We start from the raw sequence: 20,370 nt of genomic DNA, 5'->3' as shown, positions 1-20,370 counted from the left end.
TTGGGGTGGGCTCTCGGGGTCTCCCGGAGTGTGGGACCCCCTGAGAGGCTAGACGTGGCCCAGCTCCGGCGCCCGGGCCCCTGCAGCCTGGTGTCCTATGCAGGACCCCCTGGGCCAGGACCTTTCTCCTTCCAGGTGGCCCAGCCTCCTGCCCCTGCCGGGGCCTGGGGAGGGCCGCCAGAGTGGGGATCAGGGGCCCTGGGAAGCCACCATGGTGACGGGTGCGCACGGGCCTGTGGCTGCAGAGCTGGGGAGCCTGGAGGAGCTGGAGAAGAAGAGGGTCTGCCGCATCGTTACCACCGACTTCCCCTTGTACTTCGTGATTATGTCAAGGCTCTACCAGGACTACGACACCATCGGCCCCGAGGGGGGCTCCCTGAAAAGCACACTCGTCCCCCTGGTGCAGGCCACCTTCCCAGAAAATGCTGTCACCAAGAAAGTGAAGCTGGCCCTGCAGGTGACACAGCCTCTCCTTACCTGCTGGGGCCCCATCACCTGGACCGGGTTCAGGGATGGAAGGCGTCAGGGCGCTCAGAGATGACCCTCCTCCCCAGGACATCTCCACCCATTGGTCTAGGGCCTGAAAAGTCCCATTAGAGCCCTGACCTTGAAGCTCAGAAGAAAGTTGGGTGGGTGAGATAGGGCAGTCGCCCTGGTAACTTGCAGAAAACCCCAGATAACGTGTTAAACCACAGGCTTAGCGTGAGGGGAAGCCACTTGGCTTCCTGGAGAGGTGCCTGATGCAGAGCAAGGCCCCCGGGAGTGGGGAGCAGCAAGGAAATGGGGATGGGGGCTCAGAGAGGAGAGCCGGGCTGGCCGTCAGCAGGAGCGGGACCCCCCCCCCCGCCCCCCGCCCCGGGAGCCTTCGCACCTGCCCAGACAGCTGCTCTCTTCCTCCGTCCATGAGCCCCTCTGCTGCTCCGGGGCTGAGTGTACCCCCTCGGCACTTCACAGGCCCAGCCTGTACCCGATGAGCTGGTCACCAAACTCCTGGGCAACCAGGCCACCTTCAGCCCCATTGTCACCGTGGAGCCGAGGCGCCGCAAGTTCCACCGCCCCATCGGGCTTCGCGTCCCACTCCCTCCCTCCTGGACAGATAACCCTCGGGACAGCGGGGAGGGAGACACCACCAGCCTGCGGCTGCTCTGCAGCGTCATTGGTGAGCGGTGCCCCCGCCCCGCCCTGCCTTCTGGGCAGCAGCTCCTTCCACCGACACCTGGGGAGACGGGAGGACACAGCTAGGGAGTGATGGGCTCCTCGGAGGGACGAGCAGCTGTGTCCGAGTAGAGCTGCCTTGTCCCCGAAGAGCCCTCTAACCCCAGAGGAGGGCTGCTCCGAAGGGAGGGGCGGAGGGGTAGGTGTGCTCTCGGGGCCACAGCCAGGTGTGCACGTCCCACGTTGGCCTCTGGAGACGGTCCCCCAAGCCCTTTCTACTGCTGTCACAGGAGGGACAGACCAGGCCCAGTGGGAAGACATCACGGGGACCACCAAGCTTATGTACGCCAATGAGTGCGCCACCTTCACCACCAACGTCTCTGCCAGGTGACACCCCGCCTGCCCGGTGCCACGGGTCCCCGGGCCCTGCGTGAGGGGGCAGCGCCATCCCCATGGGTGGCCATGCTTAGGCCGTCACCTGCCCACCCCACCACCGGGGCTGTCAGAGGCCACCACTCGGGTTACAGGCCATTGGATGGGGGAGACGCTCCCCCTCAGGCATTTAGGGACAGGCTCACGGCTGCCCCCTTTTCAGGTTCTGGCTGTCGGACTGCCCTCGGACGGCTGAAGCTGTGAACTTCGCCACCCTGCTGTACAAGGAGCTCACCGCGGTGCCCTACATGGCCAAGTTTGTCATTTTCGCCAAGATGAACGACCCCCGAGAAGGGCGACTGCGCTGCTACTGCATGACGACGGATGACAGGGTGGACAAGACGCTGGAGCAGCACGAGAACTTCGTGGAGGTGGCCCGGAGCAGGGACATAGAGGTAGGGCCTGGCCCCCCTGGGCTCCCGCCTCGTGGCCCGGAGCAGGGACACAGAGGTAGGGCCTGGCCCCCCTGGGCTCCCGCCTCGTGGCCCGGAGCAGGGACACAGAGGTAGGGCCTGGCCCCCCTGGGCTCCCGCCTCGTGGCCCGGAGCAGGGACACAGAGGTAGGGCCTGGCCCCCCTGGGCTCCCGCCTCGTGGCCCGGAACAGGGACACAGAGGTAGGGCCTGGCCCCCCTGGGCTCCCGCCTCGTGGCCCGGAGCAGGGACACAGAGGTAGGGCCTGGCCCCCCTGGGCTCCCGCCTCGTGGCCCGGAGCAGGGACACAGAGGTAGGGCCTGGCCCCCCTGGGCTCCCGCCTCGTGGCCCGGAGCAGGGACACAGAGGTAGGGCCTGGCCCCCCTGGGCTCCCGCCTCGTGGCCCGGAGCAGGGACACAGAGGTAGGGCCTGGGCCCCCTGGGCTCCCGCCTCGCAGGCAGCCGGTGCCTTTGGGACCCAGGGCTGTCAGGAGGGCGGCCTCTGCAGAGGGGCTCCTGGGCCATGTCCCTTTAAAAAGCATCAGCGGGAAGCTTCCCCAGAGCCGAGGGACACCATGTGGGTCAAGGAGAGAACAGGCTGTCAGCCCAGTGATTTGTGGTGCTAGGAGCTGACATTTATTCAAGTTCTTACACCCCAGGTACTTTTAAAAGTGCTTGAGTGGGACTTCCCTGGCCATCCCCTGGTTAAGACTCCGCACTTCCACTGCAGGGGGCACGGGTTCAATCCCTGGTCGGGTAACTAAGATCCCACGTGCCGCACCGTGTGGCCCAAAAGCAAAAAGTGCTTGAGTGGCGTCATCTCCCCTGATTCTCATAACTGTGTGTCCTTTTGTTATCCCCCGTTTACAGATGAGGAAACCGAGACTGAGGGAGGTTAAGCAACTTGCCCAAGGTCACACAGCTGAGTAAATGGCAGAGAAAGGATTTGTCCCAGGAGTCTGACCGCAGAGCCACTTTCCCTGCCACGCCGGGGGTTTGGCAGCACCCAGATGAGGAAGCAGGGGAGGGACTGGGCAGATGGGGGAGCAGTAAAGAACGGGGACTAGGTTTGAACCTGTTACCCGTCCCAGGGTCCTCACTTAGGTTAAGATGTGTGACAGAGCAGGACCTTTCTGAAGATCTGGCCTCAGAGGCTGTGCTGAGCCTTCTGGGGGCTCTGAGGGCCCGGAAGAAGGACCACAGGGCTGGGACCTGCCTCTAATGCTGTTTGGGGCACTAACCAGTCTCCTTGGGCCTCGGTTTCCTCCACTGTCAAATGGGTTCACGATAACTTCTCAGTTGAAAGCATTATATACACCGTAGGGATCATTATATTATGGGTGAGATTAAACCACAACATGGTCCTTCTGGCACTCATATAAAGTAAATATTGTTGGATGGTGTTCAAAGAGATGAATGTTTTTCGGAAGCCATATTATGATTTCCTAGTGGAATTCTAGAGTATTCTGATAGCAACGCTGATCAACCACGCAGGGATATATGAAGAGTTCTGCTTATTATAAACTCCTTTAAAGTAAGGAAACATCCACCATAACCTTTCCGAAACACCCAGTGGGGGGTCGTGGGGAAGCAGAGGCGGGAGCTGACAGGCGGGACTGGGCATCTGGGCATTGCTACTGACCAGCTGCATTTGCTTTCCCTTTCCTGCAGGTTTTGGAAGGAATGCCCCTCTTCGCAGAGCTCTCCGGGAATCTGGTGCCCATCAAGAAGGCCGCCCAGCAGCGGAGTTTCCTCTTCCAGTCTTTCCGGGAGAGCCGGTTGGCCATTCCTGTCAAGGTGCGGCCTCCTCTCGCCCACCCCTCGCCCGGGTCTAGAAGTCCGGGAGGCGGAGAGCTCTGAGCCAGCTGGGCTTGGTGGCCAGTGGGGCGGCCCCTGACTCTCCCTTTTGTGTGACCGAGTCTAGGTGAGGGACAGCAGTCGAGATCCAGCAGGGTCCTTGTCATTCCTGCGCAAGGCGATGAAGTACGAGGACACGCAGCACATCCTCTGCCACCTAAACGTCACCATGCCACCCTGCACCAAGGTGAGCGCCCTGCTGGGACTCTCAGCCGAACAGGTGGAGAAAGGCCCTGGGCTCTTCCCCGACACGGGCTGTGGCCCAGCCCTTCCCGCAAAGCTTGGGGACAGACATCAGGCTGTGAGGGTGACGCGCGTGTTCACACTGAGGCCCCGAGCTCCCCAGGACGCCCTTCCAGGACATTGGAAGGCGAGGCCTGACAGCCGGTGGCCGGTGGCTTAAGGTGTCCCAGCCGCGTCAGGGCTTTTTTGGAGCCTCTTTTTCCTCTACTTACTTGTCTTGCCCAGGCCCGCAGAGAAGGGAAGCCTGGTGTCAGCCCTGTGCTCGCCCAGGGCTCTGAGGTCAGCAGAGGTGTGAGCACCAAGCATCACTGGTGCCTGGGAGCAGCTGAGTCTCCACTGCACTGGAGGGGGTGGTCTCTTTTGCTGGTGTCGTCCTGTCGTTTTCATCATCAGCCTTTCATGCCGAACTAGACAAACAAGGTCACATCCAGACGTCCGAGGCTCGTTTTCTCCTTTCTGTCTGAGGACTAGGGAGAACCGACTTCTCTTTCACAGGCGGGTTTCCCACAGCCTTGAACAAGCATCCCAGTGCTTTGCCACAGCATGCGAAGGCTTGGGCATCAAAAACCGGTCTTTTGAGCAGAAAGGAATCCAAAAAGAAAAACTTTTTTTGAAATTCAAACTCCAGCTCCACCCACTTACTGGCTGAGTTAACTTGGGCGGGTTAGTCCGCCCTCTGGGTCTCAGTTTCCTCCTCCCCGGTGAGATGGGAGGAATGACGGTACCTACCTCATAGGGGATTGTGTCCATCAATCAGGGCCTGGCACGTGATAAGGGCCATGTGAGCTTATCCTTAATGATAATAATAATAAAGTACATGAGACTCCCTCTTGCCCCCCCTCTGCCCACACTTCTACCCTGTGTGTCGAGGCTCCAGGCAGTGCAGCTGCCCATCGTCTGCCAGGCCGGGCGTCCTCCCCGCCTGCACCCACAGCACCCTTTCCTGGTCTCTCTCCGGCAGGGCAGTGGAGCCGATGACCGGAGGAGGACCCTGACGCCGCTGGCCCTGAGATACAGCATCCTCAGCGAGTCCACATTGGGTACCAACCTCTCTGTGACTCTCTGTGCTCACTCCCTTCCCGGGGACGGTGAGGGAGGCAGCGTCCCCTCAGCCCGACGGGAGCTCCGAGCTGACACCATTGGCTCAGCCCTTGGCTGGGGTCTCCACTGACCCTCTCAGGCTCAGCCACCAATCGGGTGGACACGGAGTGGGCCCCGAGCACCCTCTGAGGTCCCTCGCCCACGCCTGTCGGTTCTGTGTCCCGCCAAGGCTACTAAATGGAATGCGATGCTTCCCCCCAGGTTTCCTCAGCGGCGCAGACCGGGCTGACATGAAGATGGCTATTATATCAGAGCACCTGGGCCTCAGCTGGGCCGGTGAGTGGGGCAATTGGGGCAGAAGAGCACTTTGCCTGTCTACACCTACCTCTACACCTCCTCTCCGCTAAAGGCCAGCTGGTGAAGGCATTTCTAAACCTCTTCCCACCACCGGTGTGCACCTGATCTGGGATTGTCGCCATGGTTTACCAATAGAGGGGGGCTCCCTCCCTCCCCCACTTCTCTCTGGTTTTCCTTTTTAGAAACTCAACTTCGGACGTTACAGGAGACCTTAGCATGGATCCAGGCTGCCCATTTTACAGATGGGGAGGCTGAGACCTAGATAACTGGGGTGACTTTAGTTGTGCAGTGAGTTAGTGACAGAGCCCTGCAAAGCCAGCAAACCAAGGATGCACACACAAGCAAACAAAAAATGTGCATCCCGACTGCCTGCCCAGGGCTCCCGGCACCGTACACGCCGCCGTCCCCACAGGCTGGCGTTGCTGAGGGAAGGGAGGGAAGAAGATCAAGTCTGGACGTTTTTCATTTGTCATCTCTGGCCGTGGCTGAAGTCATACACGAGTCCCGTCCACCACGAGGGGAGACCTGACTCAACTGAGGCAGTGACAGCTCAGGCTGCGTTCTACTCAGTCGCAGGCCCTGTGACTGAATCCCCACTTTCCTGTGAGGTTTTGGATGAACAGGCCCCCTTCACTCAGCCACCTGCAGAGAGGGCTTCAGACAAGCTCGGAAACCTTAGCAGTAACTTCCTGGAAGGCGGCGTGGCGGAGCTCACAACAGAAGTTCAGAGACGGCTCCTCCTTTAAGCCCGAAAAGCACATCTGCTGCTGCTTCTTGGTTTTGTGTGTGTTTGTGTGTGTAGCTTGTATGTGGTGTGTGTGAGAGATGTGGTATGTGTGGTGTGTATGTGTGTGTGGCTTGTGTGTTGTGTGTGGGTGTGCATATGTGATGCGTGTGGTGTGTATGTGGTGTGTGTGTGTGTGTGTATGTGTGGTGTGTGTGTGTGTGGCTTGTGTGTTGTGTGTGGGTGTGCGTATGTGATGCGTGTGGTGTGTATGTGGTGTGTGTGTGTATGTGTGTGTGTGGCTTGTGTGTTGTGTGTGGGTGTGCGTATGTGATGCGTGTGGTGTGTATGTGGTGTGTGTGTGTGTATGTGTGGTGTGTGTGTGTGGCTTGTGTGTTGTGTGTGGGTGTGCGTATGTGATGCGTGTGGTGTGTGTGAGTGTATGTGTGGTGTGTGTGTGTGTGGCTTGTGTGTTGTGTGTGGGTGTGCGTATGTGATGCGTGTGGTGTGTATGTGGTGTGAGTGTGTATGTGGTGTGTGTGAGTGTATGTGTGGTGTGTGTGTGTGTATGTGTGGTGTGTGTGTGTATGTGTGGTGTGTGTGTGTGTGGCTTATGTGTTCTGTGTGGGTGTGCATATGTGATGCGTGTGTGTGGCTTGTGTGTTGTGTGTGGGTGTGCGTATGTGATGCGTGTGGTGTGTATGTGGTGTGTGTGTGGCTTGTGTGTTGTGTGTGGGTGTGCGTATGTGATGCGTGTGGTGTGTATGTGGTGTGTGTGAGTGTGTGTGTGTGGTGTGTGTGGCTTGTGTGTTGTGTGTGGGTGTGCGTATGTGATGTGTGTGGTGTGTATGTGGTGTGTGTGTGTATGTGTGGTGTGTGTGTGGCTTGTGTGTTGTGTGTGGGTGTGCGTATGTGATGCGTGTGGTGTGTATGTGGTGTGAGTGTGTGTGTGGTGTGTGTGTGTGGCTTGTGTGTTTGTGGGTGTGCGTATGTGATGCATGTGGTGTGTATGTGGTGTGTGTGTGTGTATGTGTGGTGTGTGTGTGTGGCTTGTGTGTTGTGTGTGGGTGTGCGTATGTGATGCGTGTGGTGTGTGTGAGTGTGTGTATGTGTGGTGTGTGTGTGTGTGGCTTTGTGTGTGTGTGGGTGTGCGTATGTGATGCGTGTGGTGTGTGTGTGGTGTGTGTGGCTTGTGTGTTGTGTGTGGGTGTGTGTATGTGATGTGTGTGTGTATGTGTGGCTTGTGTGTTGTGTGTGGGTGTGCGTATGTGATGCGTGTGGTGTGTGTGAGGTGTGTGTGTGGCTTGTGTGTTGTGTGTGGGTGTGCGTATGTGATGCGTGTGGTGTGTATGTGGTGTGAGTGTGTATGTGGTGTGTGTGAGTGTATGTGTGGTGTGTGTGTGTATGTGTGGTGTGTGTGTGTATGTGTGGTGTGTGTGTGGCTTATGTGTTCTGTGTGGGTGTGCGTATGTGATGCGTGTGTGTGGCTTGTGTGTTGTGTGTGGGTGTGCGTATGTGATGCGTGTGGTGTGTATGTGGTGTGTGTGAGTGTGTGTGTGTGTGGTGTGTGTGGCTTGTGTGTTGTATGTGGGTGTGCGTATGTGATGCGTGTGGTGTGTATTTGGTGTGTGTAAGTGTATGTGTGGTGTGTGTGTGTGTGTGGCTTGTGTGTTGTGTGTGGGTGTGCGTATGTGATGCGTGTGGTGTGTATGTGGTGTGTGTGTGGCTTGTGTGGTGTGTGTGGGTGTGCGTATGTGACGCGTGTGGTGTGTATGTGGTGTGTGAGTGTGTGTATGTGTGGTGTGTGTGTGTGGCTTGTGTGTTGTGTGTGGGTGTGCGTATGTGATGCGTGTGGTGTGTATGTGATGCGTGTGGTGTGTATGTGTGGTGTGTGTGTGTGTGTGGAGAGGGTACATGCATATGCTGAGTCTCACCATCACTTTCCCCTCCAGTCTTCCTCATCCTTGAAATGAGACTCCGATGCTGTTCTCTCATCTAAAGCACCTGCGAGAAATAACAATAAAAATCACGGGAGGGGAAGAGCTAGCATTCTGTGTTATTGCCTTGCATTTAGATGGGAAATTGTATTTTCATTTTAAATGTGAATACCGCCTTTCCGGGAAGAAACGTAAACACAGTAATGCATTTCCATTATAACTGCTTCTCCCGGGAAAGGCAGTGGCATGCAGCGCAGCACCGACAGCACCGAGGGAGTCAGTGGGTCCGTCCCTCTCCCGCTGTGGCCGCAGCCTGTCCTGTGACCTTGGATAAGTGGCTCAGTCTCATTCATTCAATACCTATTTACTCTCCTGGGCACATGCCTCCTCCTGGCTCGTTCCCTGGGGATACAACAGTGTAAGTGTCAGCATTTCACTAGGTATTCCTTGGGAAGAAGAAATACCGAATCCAGAGGGAGACTGCTCTTTATCTCCTGGTCCCTGCCGGGCGCCCCACTCCATGCGCGGGCTCGGGGGCCGGGGCTGGGCTCTGGCTGGGCTCACACCCGGTCTTGGTTCTTTGTGCGCAGAGCTGGCCCGCGAGCTGCAGTTCAGCGTGGATGACATCAACAGGATCCGCGTGGAGAACCCCAACTCCTTGCTGGAGCAGAGCGTGGCCTTGTTGAACCTCTGGGTCATCCGTGAAGGCCAAGATGCAAAGAGTCAGTACCGATGGGCTGGGGAGCCTTCTCTCCCCAAAGCCTGTGCCAGGACCTCTTCTCACCAAGTAGTTCTCCCTCCAAATTCCCTGGGTGGTGTTGGCCTTTGGAACCAATCTCTTCTGCACACTCTGTCTCACACATACATACACGCACAGTCACGCACACATGCACCTCTCAGGATCCCTGGTCTTCTGGGCAAGGCTGCCGGGAGGGGATTTCGGAGAATCTTGGCCGTGATCTCTTCCCATCCTCAGAATGAGTTCACAGCGCACCAGGACCCCTAGACGGCATCTGTGTAGGGTGTGTGCCTTCCGGTTGAATTTCTCAAACAAATGAGGATTGTCCCCTCGGGACAGAGCCCAGTGAGGAGTCCCCCCTCGGATGGAGTTCTTCTTCCAGGATTGTCTCTAACGGGGGAGGGAAGATTTGTCTCACTCTTTTCAGCCCCTCCTCCACCCCATTCCCGAATACAAAGCGCTAAGAGGAAATTGAGTGTTTACATTTGCATGGCAAATCAACTGGCAAGGACCAAGGATTTCCAGAAGACAGAATCCAATCATTCTCACTCATCTTCTTGTAGTATTCCTCTTAGGTTACAAAAAAACACTTCCCATGCCTTGAAATTCGCCGCTGTTAGGGTCTGGGAAAGATCTGTTAAAGGGTAACAAAACACAAGTCTACCTCACTTTACGGCGCTTCGCAGATACTGTGTTTTTTTCCCAATCAAATTCAGCAGGTCTGTTCCAACAGCATTTGCTCACTTCGTGTCTGTCACATTTGGGTAATTCTCTCAATATTTCAGAATTTCTCATTATGATTGCATTTGTTACGCTGATCTGTTATCAGTGATCCTTATGTGACTATTAAGAGTCACTGAAGGCTCAGAGGACAGTTAGCGTTTTTTAGCCATAAAATATTTTAAAGGTATGGTAGATGCCTTGTCTTTCTAGACAGAATGCTACTGCACACTTAGACTAGAGTGTAGTGTAAACATAACTTTTATATGCACTGGGAAAACAACATTCGTGTTTTCGCTTTACCGCGGTTTTGGCTTTATTGCGTGGGCCAGACGGGAACCGCAGTGTCCCCAGATCTGCCGTCTTTTCCAAAGAGGTAGTTTGCTTTGACTTTGACAAAAGCGGAGGCCTGCAATTCCCCTCCTCGCAGTCTTCCCCCCACCCCACCAGAGTTCAGAGCCGGGCGTCCCGCGCGCCCTGCGATGGGTAGTGGTCCCCCCAGCGCCCTCCTTCCTCCCCTCTGCCCGCAGTGGAGAACCTGTACGCGGCCCTGCGGCACATCGACCGCGGCGAGATCGTGAACATGCTGGAGGGCTCGGGCAGGCAGGGCCGCAACCTGAAGCCCGACCGCCGGCCCACGGACCGGGACTACTCGTCGTACCCCTCCCAGATGAATGGTGAGTGTCTCCTGGACGAAGGGGCCGAGCCGCCGCCTCCTGACCCTCCCTGGAACCTTCTCTCCCGGTGACCGGAGGTCAGTCTCTCTCTGGACGGGCGGTGGTGAACGCAGAGGTGGTGGGGGGCGCCCGGGGCCCAGGCAGGACGGGAGGAGCCGAGGCCCCGCTCAACACCCCGCGTGCCGCACGCCCCCCAGCTCTGCGCATGCGCGGACCCATCGACGACCCAGTCGGTGGGGAGACGCAAGGGCGCTAGGTTCTGGCGCAGGTCCCGTGGGGACCAGCCAGGGGGCGTCCTGAAGCCCTATTGCCGCCCCTTCTCTGAGACTAAGCGGGATCTTTTCTTCAGCCCGGTCTCTGCTTTTCTCTCCCTTTTTTCTCGCCCCATCTCTTTCCCTGACTCGTTTTGATGTGGTTCGTTATGCCAAGAAGCCCCCATGTGACCGGGCCCCGGGGGGCCCTGACCTTTGCCCCCGGCACCCACCCCTGCGGCCTTTGAGGACACCTTCCTTTTAGCAGGGGAAGCGGCCAAGTGAGGAGCAGGGCCGGGACCCCCTCTGCCCCTCCATCTCTGTCACTGACCAGGGGCGCAGAAGCAGGGTGGAGGCCCTACCCTGCAGTGGGAGCCGGGAGGCTGGCTTCTATCCCCTTTCCTCCTGACTCCACTGCTGAGCCATCAGCCTGTTCTCTAAAATCAGCAAGTTGGATTAGAGACCTGAGGCTCCTCACAGGCCTTGAAAAGCAATACGGTTCTGTGAACCGGCTTCCATGAGGCCGGCACGTGCCCCATCCCACAGCTGCGTCGCTGTCCTCCCCCAGGTCCTAGGTCACCAGCCTTCCTGGCCATGCGCACGTGCGTGCGCCGTGTGGGGCCCTGTGGTGGGGGTCTTTTGAGTGGAGGGTGGGGACAGGGGCCCTGTCCAGGGGGATGCTGCGCTCCTGACACGGGTGACTCTCCCACATCCTGTGTCTCCTGAAACATGCCGTCCAGGGCCCCTGGGCACAGGGCTCATCTGTTGACCGCGTGCTGTGGCCTTTCTCTTCTGCCTCTGACCTCACCTGGCCTGCAAGTCCACTCTCTCCCCCACTGCCTGTCTCCACTGTCTCACCTGGGCCAGGTGTTCAGGGGCCCTCAGCCTCCACTGATGCATGTCACCAAGGGCCCCCGGCCTGACGCTGGGGCGCCCTCGCTGCCTGCTGGGACCTGTGTGCCCTCAGGGCTGTTCCCATGGAGGAGGCTTGCCCCTCAGACCCAGCATTGAGGGCTCCCAGGCTGGCCCTCTCTCCGCTCTTGGGGTACTAGGCGGACACAGCAGGGACTGCTAAGTGACCAACTCCCTTTCACTAGGAGCGAGGGAAGGGGGCTGATTGCTGCAAACTGGGAGAAGTCAAGTGACAGAACACTTCTCCCTTTTTTACGTGATAACCGGTGACTTGGTTGGGTTTCTTAACATCCCCAGATCTGTTTCAATCAAGTCAACTCAAGTTTTGGGGGTTTTGTCCCCCAGTTCTACGGACACCAGGCCCATAAAATTACATGAGTATAAACAAGGCAGTTACAACAATCAAAAAGTCATGTCAAGTGTTCTTATCACGATAAAAAACACTGTTTAAAAGGGCAGTTACGGACCCAGGTGTTTATGAACGTCTCCGCTGGCCTCTGGATTCCAGTTGGGCCTGGAGACTCTCATCTAACGCCTGAGCAGAGTTCGAACGCCCGTGGGCCTGGGTCCTGTGCTCCGTGACTGTGGAAAGGCTGTGCAGTTGGTCAGCTCACTTGGCAAATATTTTCTGAACACCTGCCACATGCCAGGGGCTGTTCTAAGCGGGGCAGATAAGTCAGTTCTCAAACAGACAAAAAAAAAGAAAGAAAGAAAGAAAGAAAAGTCCCAAACTCTGCCTTCATGGAGCTTACCTTTTGTGTAGAGAGGCAAACAAAAATATAATATGTAAGTGAATTGTATACTGCGCTAGCAAGTAGATGCTGGGAAAAAACAGACTCAAGCAAGGGGGATCAGAGTGCTGGGCTTGGGGGATTAAATAGTGGGGTGGGAGTGGGTAGCATCTGAACAAAGGCTGGAGGGAGAGGAGGGAGTGGGTGTGCAAACTCGGGAGAGAGCACCCATACAAGCATCCCGGGCAGTGGCCCTGAGCGGGCGTGCCTGGTGCATCCACAGCACAGTGAGGGGCCAGAGGGGAGGAAGAAAGGGCAGGGGTAGCAGGAGGGCGGCTCTTCCAGGCCTTCCTGAGGACACTGGTTTTACTGGGAGAGTGATGGAGAGCAGCTGTAGGTTTGGAGCAGAGGGGTCACAAGATCTAACAAGTTTACAAGGGATCCTCCCCTGCTTTGGTTGCAGACGTCACACTCTGAATGCTTCTGTGCTTCCTGGCTGCTCTGTCGCCTGTCAGCCCTTCTGAACCCCCTCGTCCAGCAGGTGTCCCGGCAAACGCAGGCCGTGTGCCCTGTGTGCACGCTCCCCCAGGCCGGAGCAGATGCTCAGAAACAGACGCCCGCTTGGTCCATCCTGCCTTTCTGGGCACCAGAGCTGGCTTCTGTGTACGTTTCCTGCCTTCTTTGCAGTCCCAGGAAGACCATCCCACATGTGGGTGCCCTTCTGGCCCAGAGAGAAGGAGCAGGAGGGATCAGAGGTGGAAGGACAGGGGGACAGCAGCCTCCCGCGCTTCCTCTGGCTTTCTGTCCTGGGCCGGCCCAGGCCTCTGCGCCGATGGCCACGGCGGCACCTTGCCTCCTCTGTGCTTTACCTCGTTCTCTGCTCGTCTCAGCCTCCCTGTGGGCACTCGAGGCAGTGACTGGTTGCTCTGTGGTGTCAGGAAGATAGGAACCTGAGGTCTCTTGTCCTTCCTTCCTGGCTCTTCTTGCTGTGTTTGCCTGGACTGGCCAGAGCAGAAGGGGCTTTAAGTCAAAAAGCCAGTTTGCTTCTCTTGCACAGGAGGGAACTACCCCAGGCCCCTGGAATAAACATGAAAAAAAAATTGCCCGTGGAGCGAAAAAAAAGCATGTTCCTAAAAATAAAACAGATTTCTCATGTAAAAGGAAAAAATGGACATCTCACATCCTGTTTGGTCAACTCCATTTGGTGTGATGAGTTGGACACAATGTCTACTTGGAAATACAATATGTCTCATTTCTACGGACTCTTAGTGAACACAGCTAGTGAAGTGCGGCTGCTGCCTGAGTTAGGGTTGTCTGTCCACCCTTGTCTGGTTTGCTGCTGACATCAAACTAGTGGGGGCAGCGTTAGGCCTAGGTTAACAGAGACCCAGTGTGACAGCCCAGATGAGGGGAGGCTGGGGGGCGGGCCACTGCTGGACGGCTCTGCTCCAAAGCTGTGTGTTTGGTTGCCTGTTACCTGATTTCCCCAAAAGGCAACCCCAGAGAGGAGAGCTCTAGACTGAGGGATGGGCTGGTGACCCAGGTATGGCAGGGCCACGTGAGACTGCCAGAGAGACAGGCACTTCTGGAGCTCAACCCAGGGGACTCAGCAAACCTTCCTGTGCTGTGGTCCACCCCAGACTGTGTGAGATGGCCCCCGCTGAGCATGGCCCCTATCAGCAGTAATCCCCACTCCACTGAGTATGGACACCTACAGCCCCAGATCCACGCTTCGGGGGTGAGAGTGGGGTCAGCGGGGTCTTCTGGAGACTGAGAGGGAGAAACACTGCGACCAGGGGAGGGCCTCCAGGACAAAACACAAGGCAGAAAGAAGTCCTGGGGGAGGGTTGCACAAGTTCTCTTCATGGACACATTTTTGCTTGGGTGAAATTCTATTCACATGAACCCCAGGAAGTTTCAAGGTGGAAAAGTCACCAAGAATGAGCCCCGGGTGTTCTGTGACCAGCAGAGTTACCCTCTCCCAGCCTTTATGAAGTCTTACTGAGATTCCCAGGAGTGAACATGTTTATCCGGCCGTATCTGAGGGACTGTCTGTGATGCATTCCACTTCTGGCCAAGATGAGGCAACAGGGACTGAATATACGCTCCTGCTTGAAACAAGCAAAAAATGGACAAATTATACGAAACAACAGTTTTCGAGACATTGGACATCAGGCAGCAAAGGACAGTGATCTATGAGACATGGAAAATAAATGAGGTGAACCCTACGGTTGCCTAGATCACTGCCTTGAAAGAGTTTCTAAGTCATGGCAGAAGGAAGAGAAATCCAAGAAGACTTCCTGGTTCAGGAGAAGTCGCTGGGAGTCCAAGGAGACCAGGGCAGCTAGAGTTCCCTAGAGAGACAGCTGCACACAGAGAGAGCTCTGGAGACCTCCAGAAGGTTCCCCGCAAGTTTTGGTTGAATATTAATCATCTGTTCCCAATAGGCAGACTGATCGTTCACAGACGCTGCATAGGGAACACAGAATGGTCCTGTTTCAGAAATGGAGAGTGATTAGCCCTAGGTTGATCAATACTCCTACCTAATAAACCTTGAAAGCAAAACTCAAAAGGATCAAACTGTTTCCAAGGAACTCAACTACCTAACAGAGCAAAGTTCAAGAATTGTTATAGGGATACAAAAATACCCAGCACCCAACTAGATAAAAGTCACAACATCCAATTAAAGATTACCAGACATACATACAAAGAGGCAGGGAAACACAACCCATAATAAGGAGAAAAGGCAATCGACTGAAACTGACGCAGATATTAGAATTAGCAGACAAGAATGGTAAAACAGTTAATAACTATTTCAGATGTTTAAAAAGTGAAGTAGAGACTTGGAAGATTTTTTTTTTTTTGACTGTGTTGGGTCTTCATTGCTGCGCATGGGCTTTCTCTAGTTGCAGCGAGTGGGGGCTACTCTTTGTTGCGGTGCGCAGGCTTCTCATTGTGGTGGCTTCTCTTGTTGTGGAGCACGGGGTCTAGGCTCACGGTCTTCAGTAGTTGTGACACATGGGCTCAGTAGTTGTGGCTCATGGGCTCTAGAGCGCAAGCTCTGTAGTTGTGGCGCATGGGCTTAGTTGCTCCGTGGCATGTGGGATCTTCCGAGACCAGGGCTCGAACCCGTGTCCCCTCCAATGCGGCAGGCAGATTCTTAACCACTGTGCCACCAGGGAGCCCTGGAAGATATTTTTTAAAGACCCAAACCAATCTCCTAGAGATGAAACTATAAGGTATAGGATGAATGAAGTACACTGAATGGGATTAGACATTACAGAAGAAGGGAACTTGGCAACATAGCAATAGAAACTCCAAAATGAAACACAGGAAGAAAAATAAAAAGCATCAGTGAGCTGTGGGGAAATCAAGTGACCTAATATTTGTGAAATTAGAGTTTCCAGCAGAGAGGGGGGCTGAAAATGTATTTGAAGAATTAATGACCCAGAATTTTACAATTTGACAAAAACCGTAAATACACATATCCAAGAAGTTCAGTTAACTGCATGAAACATGGAATCTACTATGCCAAGGCACATTTTAAACAAATTGGTCAGAACCTGTGACAGAGAAAGGTTTAAAAGTAGCCAGAGTAAAAAAGCAAGACCTGTTATATACAAGGGGAAAAAGATAAGGATTACATAAGATTTCTCATAGGAACAATGGAAGTAAGACAGTGGAACAATATCTTTAAAGTAGAACACATCTTGAAAGAAACACATCTCTAAAGTAACGTAGACTTCTATATCCAGCAAAAATAACTTCCAAAAATGAAGGCAAATAAAGACTTTTCCGTACACACAAAACCTGGAAATTCATCACCAGGAGGTGCCTGCTACAAGAAAAGTTTAAAAACAAAATCCTTCAGGCCAAAGAAAAACGACACCATACAGAAATACAGATCTACGTGAAGGAATGAACTGCCAAAAATGTTAACTATAAGAATAAATACATAATTTTCTTGTTATTTAAATCTCTTTAAAAGATAACTGTTTAAACAAAAATAACAATATAATGTTGGGTTGATAGTATGTAGAAAAGTAAAATATATTACAACAATGGTACAGAAATCAAAAAATTTGAGAGAGAAATATGGAAGTATATTATTATAAGGTTCTTATACTATATGCCAAGCGTTATATAACATCACTTAAAAGTAGACTGTGATAGTTTAAGGATGTATACTAAAAGTCCTAAAGTAACTACTAAAATCATCAAAGAATTATAGCTAATAAGCAACCAAAATAGATTAAGTGGAAAATTTCAATTAATCCAAAAGAGGAAAAAGAGAACAGATGGGACGAAAGTAGAAATGAGAGGTTTAAACCTAACCATATTAATAATCTCATTAAATGTAAATGACCTAAGTAACCCACATTAAAAGGCAGAGACAGGGACTTCCCTGGTGGCGCAGTGGTTAAGAATCCTCCCGCCAATGCAGGGGACACGGGTTCGATCTGTGGTCCGGGAAGATCCCACATGCCACGGAGCAACTAAGCCCGTGAACCACAACTACTGAGCCCACGTGCCACAACTACTGAAGCCCGTGCACCTAGAGCCCACGCTCTGCAGCAAGAGAAGCCACCGCGATGAGAAGCCCGCGCAAAGCAACGAAGAGTAGCCCCCACTCACTGCAACTAGAGAAAGCCTGAGCACAGCAACGAAGACCCAAATGCAGCCAAAATTAATTAATTAAAGAAAAAAAGGCAGAGATAGACTGGATATAAAGGTAAATTTCAAATATATACTGCCTATAAGTAATGCCTTTCAAATATAAAAACACAAATTCCTTAAAAGTAAAAAGATGAGTAAATATAAACTGTGCTAACACTAATCAAAAGAAAACTGAAGTGGCTATATTAATATCAGACACGTAGATTTCAGAACAAATAATATTACCAGGGATAAAGACAATAATTTCATAATAATAAGTAGTTCATCTAGAGGGCATCACAATCTTTAAATGTTTATGCACCAGTAATATAGCTATAAATACATGAAACAAAAACAGAAAAGCACAATGAGAAATAGACAAAACCACAGCTACAGTGGGAGATTTCAATACTCCATCTTGATAATTGATAGAGCAAGTAGAAAAATGAGTAACCATATAGAAGATTTGACAACACTGTCCTTCGTCTTGACCTAATTGATATTAGGAATTGGAAAATGTAGAACATTCCACCCAATAACAACAGAATACACATTCTTTTCAATTGCCCCTAGAACAAACCAATATAGACCATGTTATAGACTATAAATAAGTCTCAATAAATATAAAAGAATTCAAGTCATTCCAAGTATGTTCTCTGACCACAGTGAAATTAAATTACAAGTCAATAACTGAAAGCTACATGGGAAATCTCAAACATGGAAAATAAATCATACACTTCTAAATAACCCATGGGTCAAAGAAGAGAGCAAAAGGGAAATTAGTATTTTGAATCAAGATATCAAAATGTATGGTATGCCAGTAAAGCAGTATTAGGGAGAAATTCATAGCACTAAATGTCCACATTAAAAAAGAGAAAAGTTCTCAAGTCAGTGACCTCCGCTTTATAATATCTTAAGATATTTGAAAAAGAAGAGCAAATTAAACCCAAAGTAAACAGAAGGGAGATAATAAAGATCAGAGCGGAAATCAATGAAGTTGAAAACAGAAAACACTAGAGAAAATTAATAAAACCAAAAGCTGATTCTTTGAAATGATCAATAAATTGATAAGCATCCAGCCAGACTGAGAGAGGCAACATCACTAAAGACTGAAGAAAACTATAATTCGAAAAGACACATGCGCCCCAATGTTCACTGCAGCACTATTCACAATAGCCAGGACATGGAAGCAACCTAAGTGTCCATCGACAGATGAATGGGTAAGGAAGATGTGGTACATATATACAATGGAATATTACTCAGCCATAAAAAATGAAATAATGCCATTTGCAGCAACGTGGATGGACCTAGAGATTATCATACTAAGTGAAGTAAGTCAGAAAGAGAAAGACAGGGGGCTTCTTTGGTGGCACATTGGTTAAGAATCCACCTGCCAATGCAGAGGACACGCGTTCGAGCCCTGGTCCGGGAAGATCCCACACGCCGTGGAGCAACGAAGCCTATGCACCACAACTACTGAGCCTGCGCTCTAGAGCCTGCGAGCCACAACTACTGAGCCTGCGTGCCACAACTACTGAAGCCCACGCACCTAGAGCCTGTGCTCTGCAACAAGAGAAGCCACTGCAATGAGAAGCCCGCGCACGGCAACGGAGAGTAGCCCCCGCTCACCGCAACTAGAGAAAGCCCGTGCACAGCAACGAAGACCCAATGCAGCCAATAAATAAATAAATAAATTTATTTAAAAAAAGAGAAAGACAAATACCATATGATACGACTTATATGTGGAATCTAATATGACACAAATGAACGTATCTATGAAACAGAAACAGATTCACAGACATAGAGAACAGACTTGTGGTTGCCAAGGGGGAGGGAGGGAGGGTGGGGGAAGGGTGGATGGGAGGCTGGGATTAGTAGATGCAAACTATTATGTATAGAATGGATAAACAACAAGGTCCTACTGTATAGCACAGGGAACTATATTCAATATCCTGTGATAAACCATGATAGAAAAAAACTATGAAAAAGAATGTATATTTATGTATAACTGAATCGCTTTGCTGTACAGTAGAAATTAACACAACATTGTAAATCAACTATACTTCAATAAAATAAATTTTTTAAAAAACCAATATTCCCACCAAGAAAACTCCAAGCCTAGAGGACTTAAGTGGTGAATGCTACCAGACATTTAAGGAAGAAATAACTCATTAAGAAAATTGTAAAGGACATAATGCTTCCTAACTCATTCTATGAGGCCAGCATTACATTTTTGGTGAAAAAAAAGAAATCCATTACAGGAAAACTACAGACAAATATCCTTCATGAACATTCACGCAAAAATCTCTAAACTAAATTTTAGCAAATCAAATCCAACACTATATAAAAGTGCATCATGACCAAGTGGGGTTTATCCAAGGAATGCAAAATGGTTGAATATTATAAAATAAATCAGTATCTGGTTCTGCATGTAAGGAGCTTGGATGTCACCACTCCATGCTAACAAGTAAAAAGCTACACGGTTTGAAAAATCAGTAACTCTTCTAGGGTCTGTAAGAGAAGTGAGGACTTAGGGCAAATCGCTGTCCCCCACATTGGAGAGTCTGATAGCAGAGCCCTAAAAGGGCACCTACAAAAAACCTGAAGCTAGCATTACACTTAATGGTGAAAGACCGAGTGCTTTCCCTCTAAGTGCAGTAACAAGCCAATGATGTCTTCTCCCCCGGCTTCTGTTCAACCTTGTCCTAAAGGTGCTGCCAGTACAATAAGGCAAGTAAGAGAAATAAAAGGCAGCCAGATTGGAGAGGAAGAAGTAAACTGTCTTTGTTCACAGACAACATGATATATATAAAAACCCAATGGAATCTAAAAAATGAGTTTGGTAAGGTTGCAGGATACAATTTCAGTATATTTAAAAAAATCAATTGAATTCTATATACTAGGAATGAACAAGTGGAAATTGAAATTGAAAAAAGAATACCCTTTAAGATAGCACTGAAAAAAATTGAAACAGTTGGAGCTGAATCTGATAAAAGATGTGAAAGACACACATTGAAAACTACAAAACGTTGCCCAGAGGAATTTTAAAAGACCTAAATAAATGTAGAGATACACCCGTGTTCATGGGTGTATCGAGAAGACTCGATACTTTGTCAGTTCTCCCTGAAACAATCTATATATTTGATGCAACCCCGGTCAAAATCCCAGTAGGCTTTTCTGTGGAAAGTGACAAAGTGGTTCTAAAATTCATATGGAAAAGACCTAGAACATCCAAAACAGCTTTGAAAAAGAACAAAGTTGGAGGACTTACACTGACTTCAAAATTTATTACAAAGCTACAGTGATCAATACGGTGTGGTATTGCCATAAAGACAGATAAGTCAATGGAACACAATAGAATCCAGAAATAATAAAACCACACATATAGGAAAAACTGATCTTCAGCAAAGGTGCAAAGGCAATTCAGTGGATAATCTTTACAATATGTGTGCTGGAACACTTGGATATTCATATGCAGAAATGAACTGGGATTCACACCTTACATCACATACAAAAATTACCACAA

At 51.4% G+C, this 20,370-nt stretch overlaps 1 protein-coding gene across 1 annotated transcript in view; it reads left to right on the top strand.

Moving 5' to 3' along the window:
• ANK1 (ankyrin 1) overlaps positions 1-20,370 on the top strand; it is a 101,139-nt gene that overhangs the window by 59,912 nt on the left and 20,857 nt on the right. Inside the window, exons 28-37 of the mRNA XM_032618509.1 lie at positions 246-457; positions 955-1,159; positions 1,446-1,542; positions 1,751-1,982; positions 3,671-3,796; positions 3,924-4,043; positions 5,061-5,139; positions 5,402-5,476; positions 8,749-8,880; positions 10,148-10,294. Of these exons, the coding sequence (XP_032474400.1) occupies positions 246-457; positions 955-1,159; positions 1,446-1,542; positions 1,751-1,982; positions 3,671-3,796; positions 3,924-4,043; positions 5,061-5,139; positions 5,402-5,476; positions 8,749-8,880; positions 10,148-10,294 (1,425 nt within the window). The remainder of the gene's footprint in view (positions 1-245; positions 458-954; positions 1,160-1,445; positions 1,543-1,750; positions 1,983-3,670; positions 3,797-3,923; positions 4,044-5,060; positions 5,140-5,401; positions 5,477-8,748; positions 8,881-10,147; positions 10,295-20,370) is intronic.

This window comes from Phocoena sinus, chromosome 21 (assembly GCF_008692025.1).
Source record: "Phocoena sinus isolate mPhoSin1 chromosome 21, mPhoSin1.pri, whole genome shotgun sequence".
NCBI classification, from domain to species: Eukaryota; Metazoa; Chordata; class Mammalia; order Artiodactyla; family Phocoenidae; genus Phocoena; species Phocoena sinus.
This window is presented reverse-complemented; position numbering and strand designations above follow the sequence as displayed.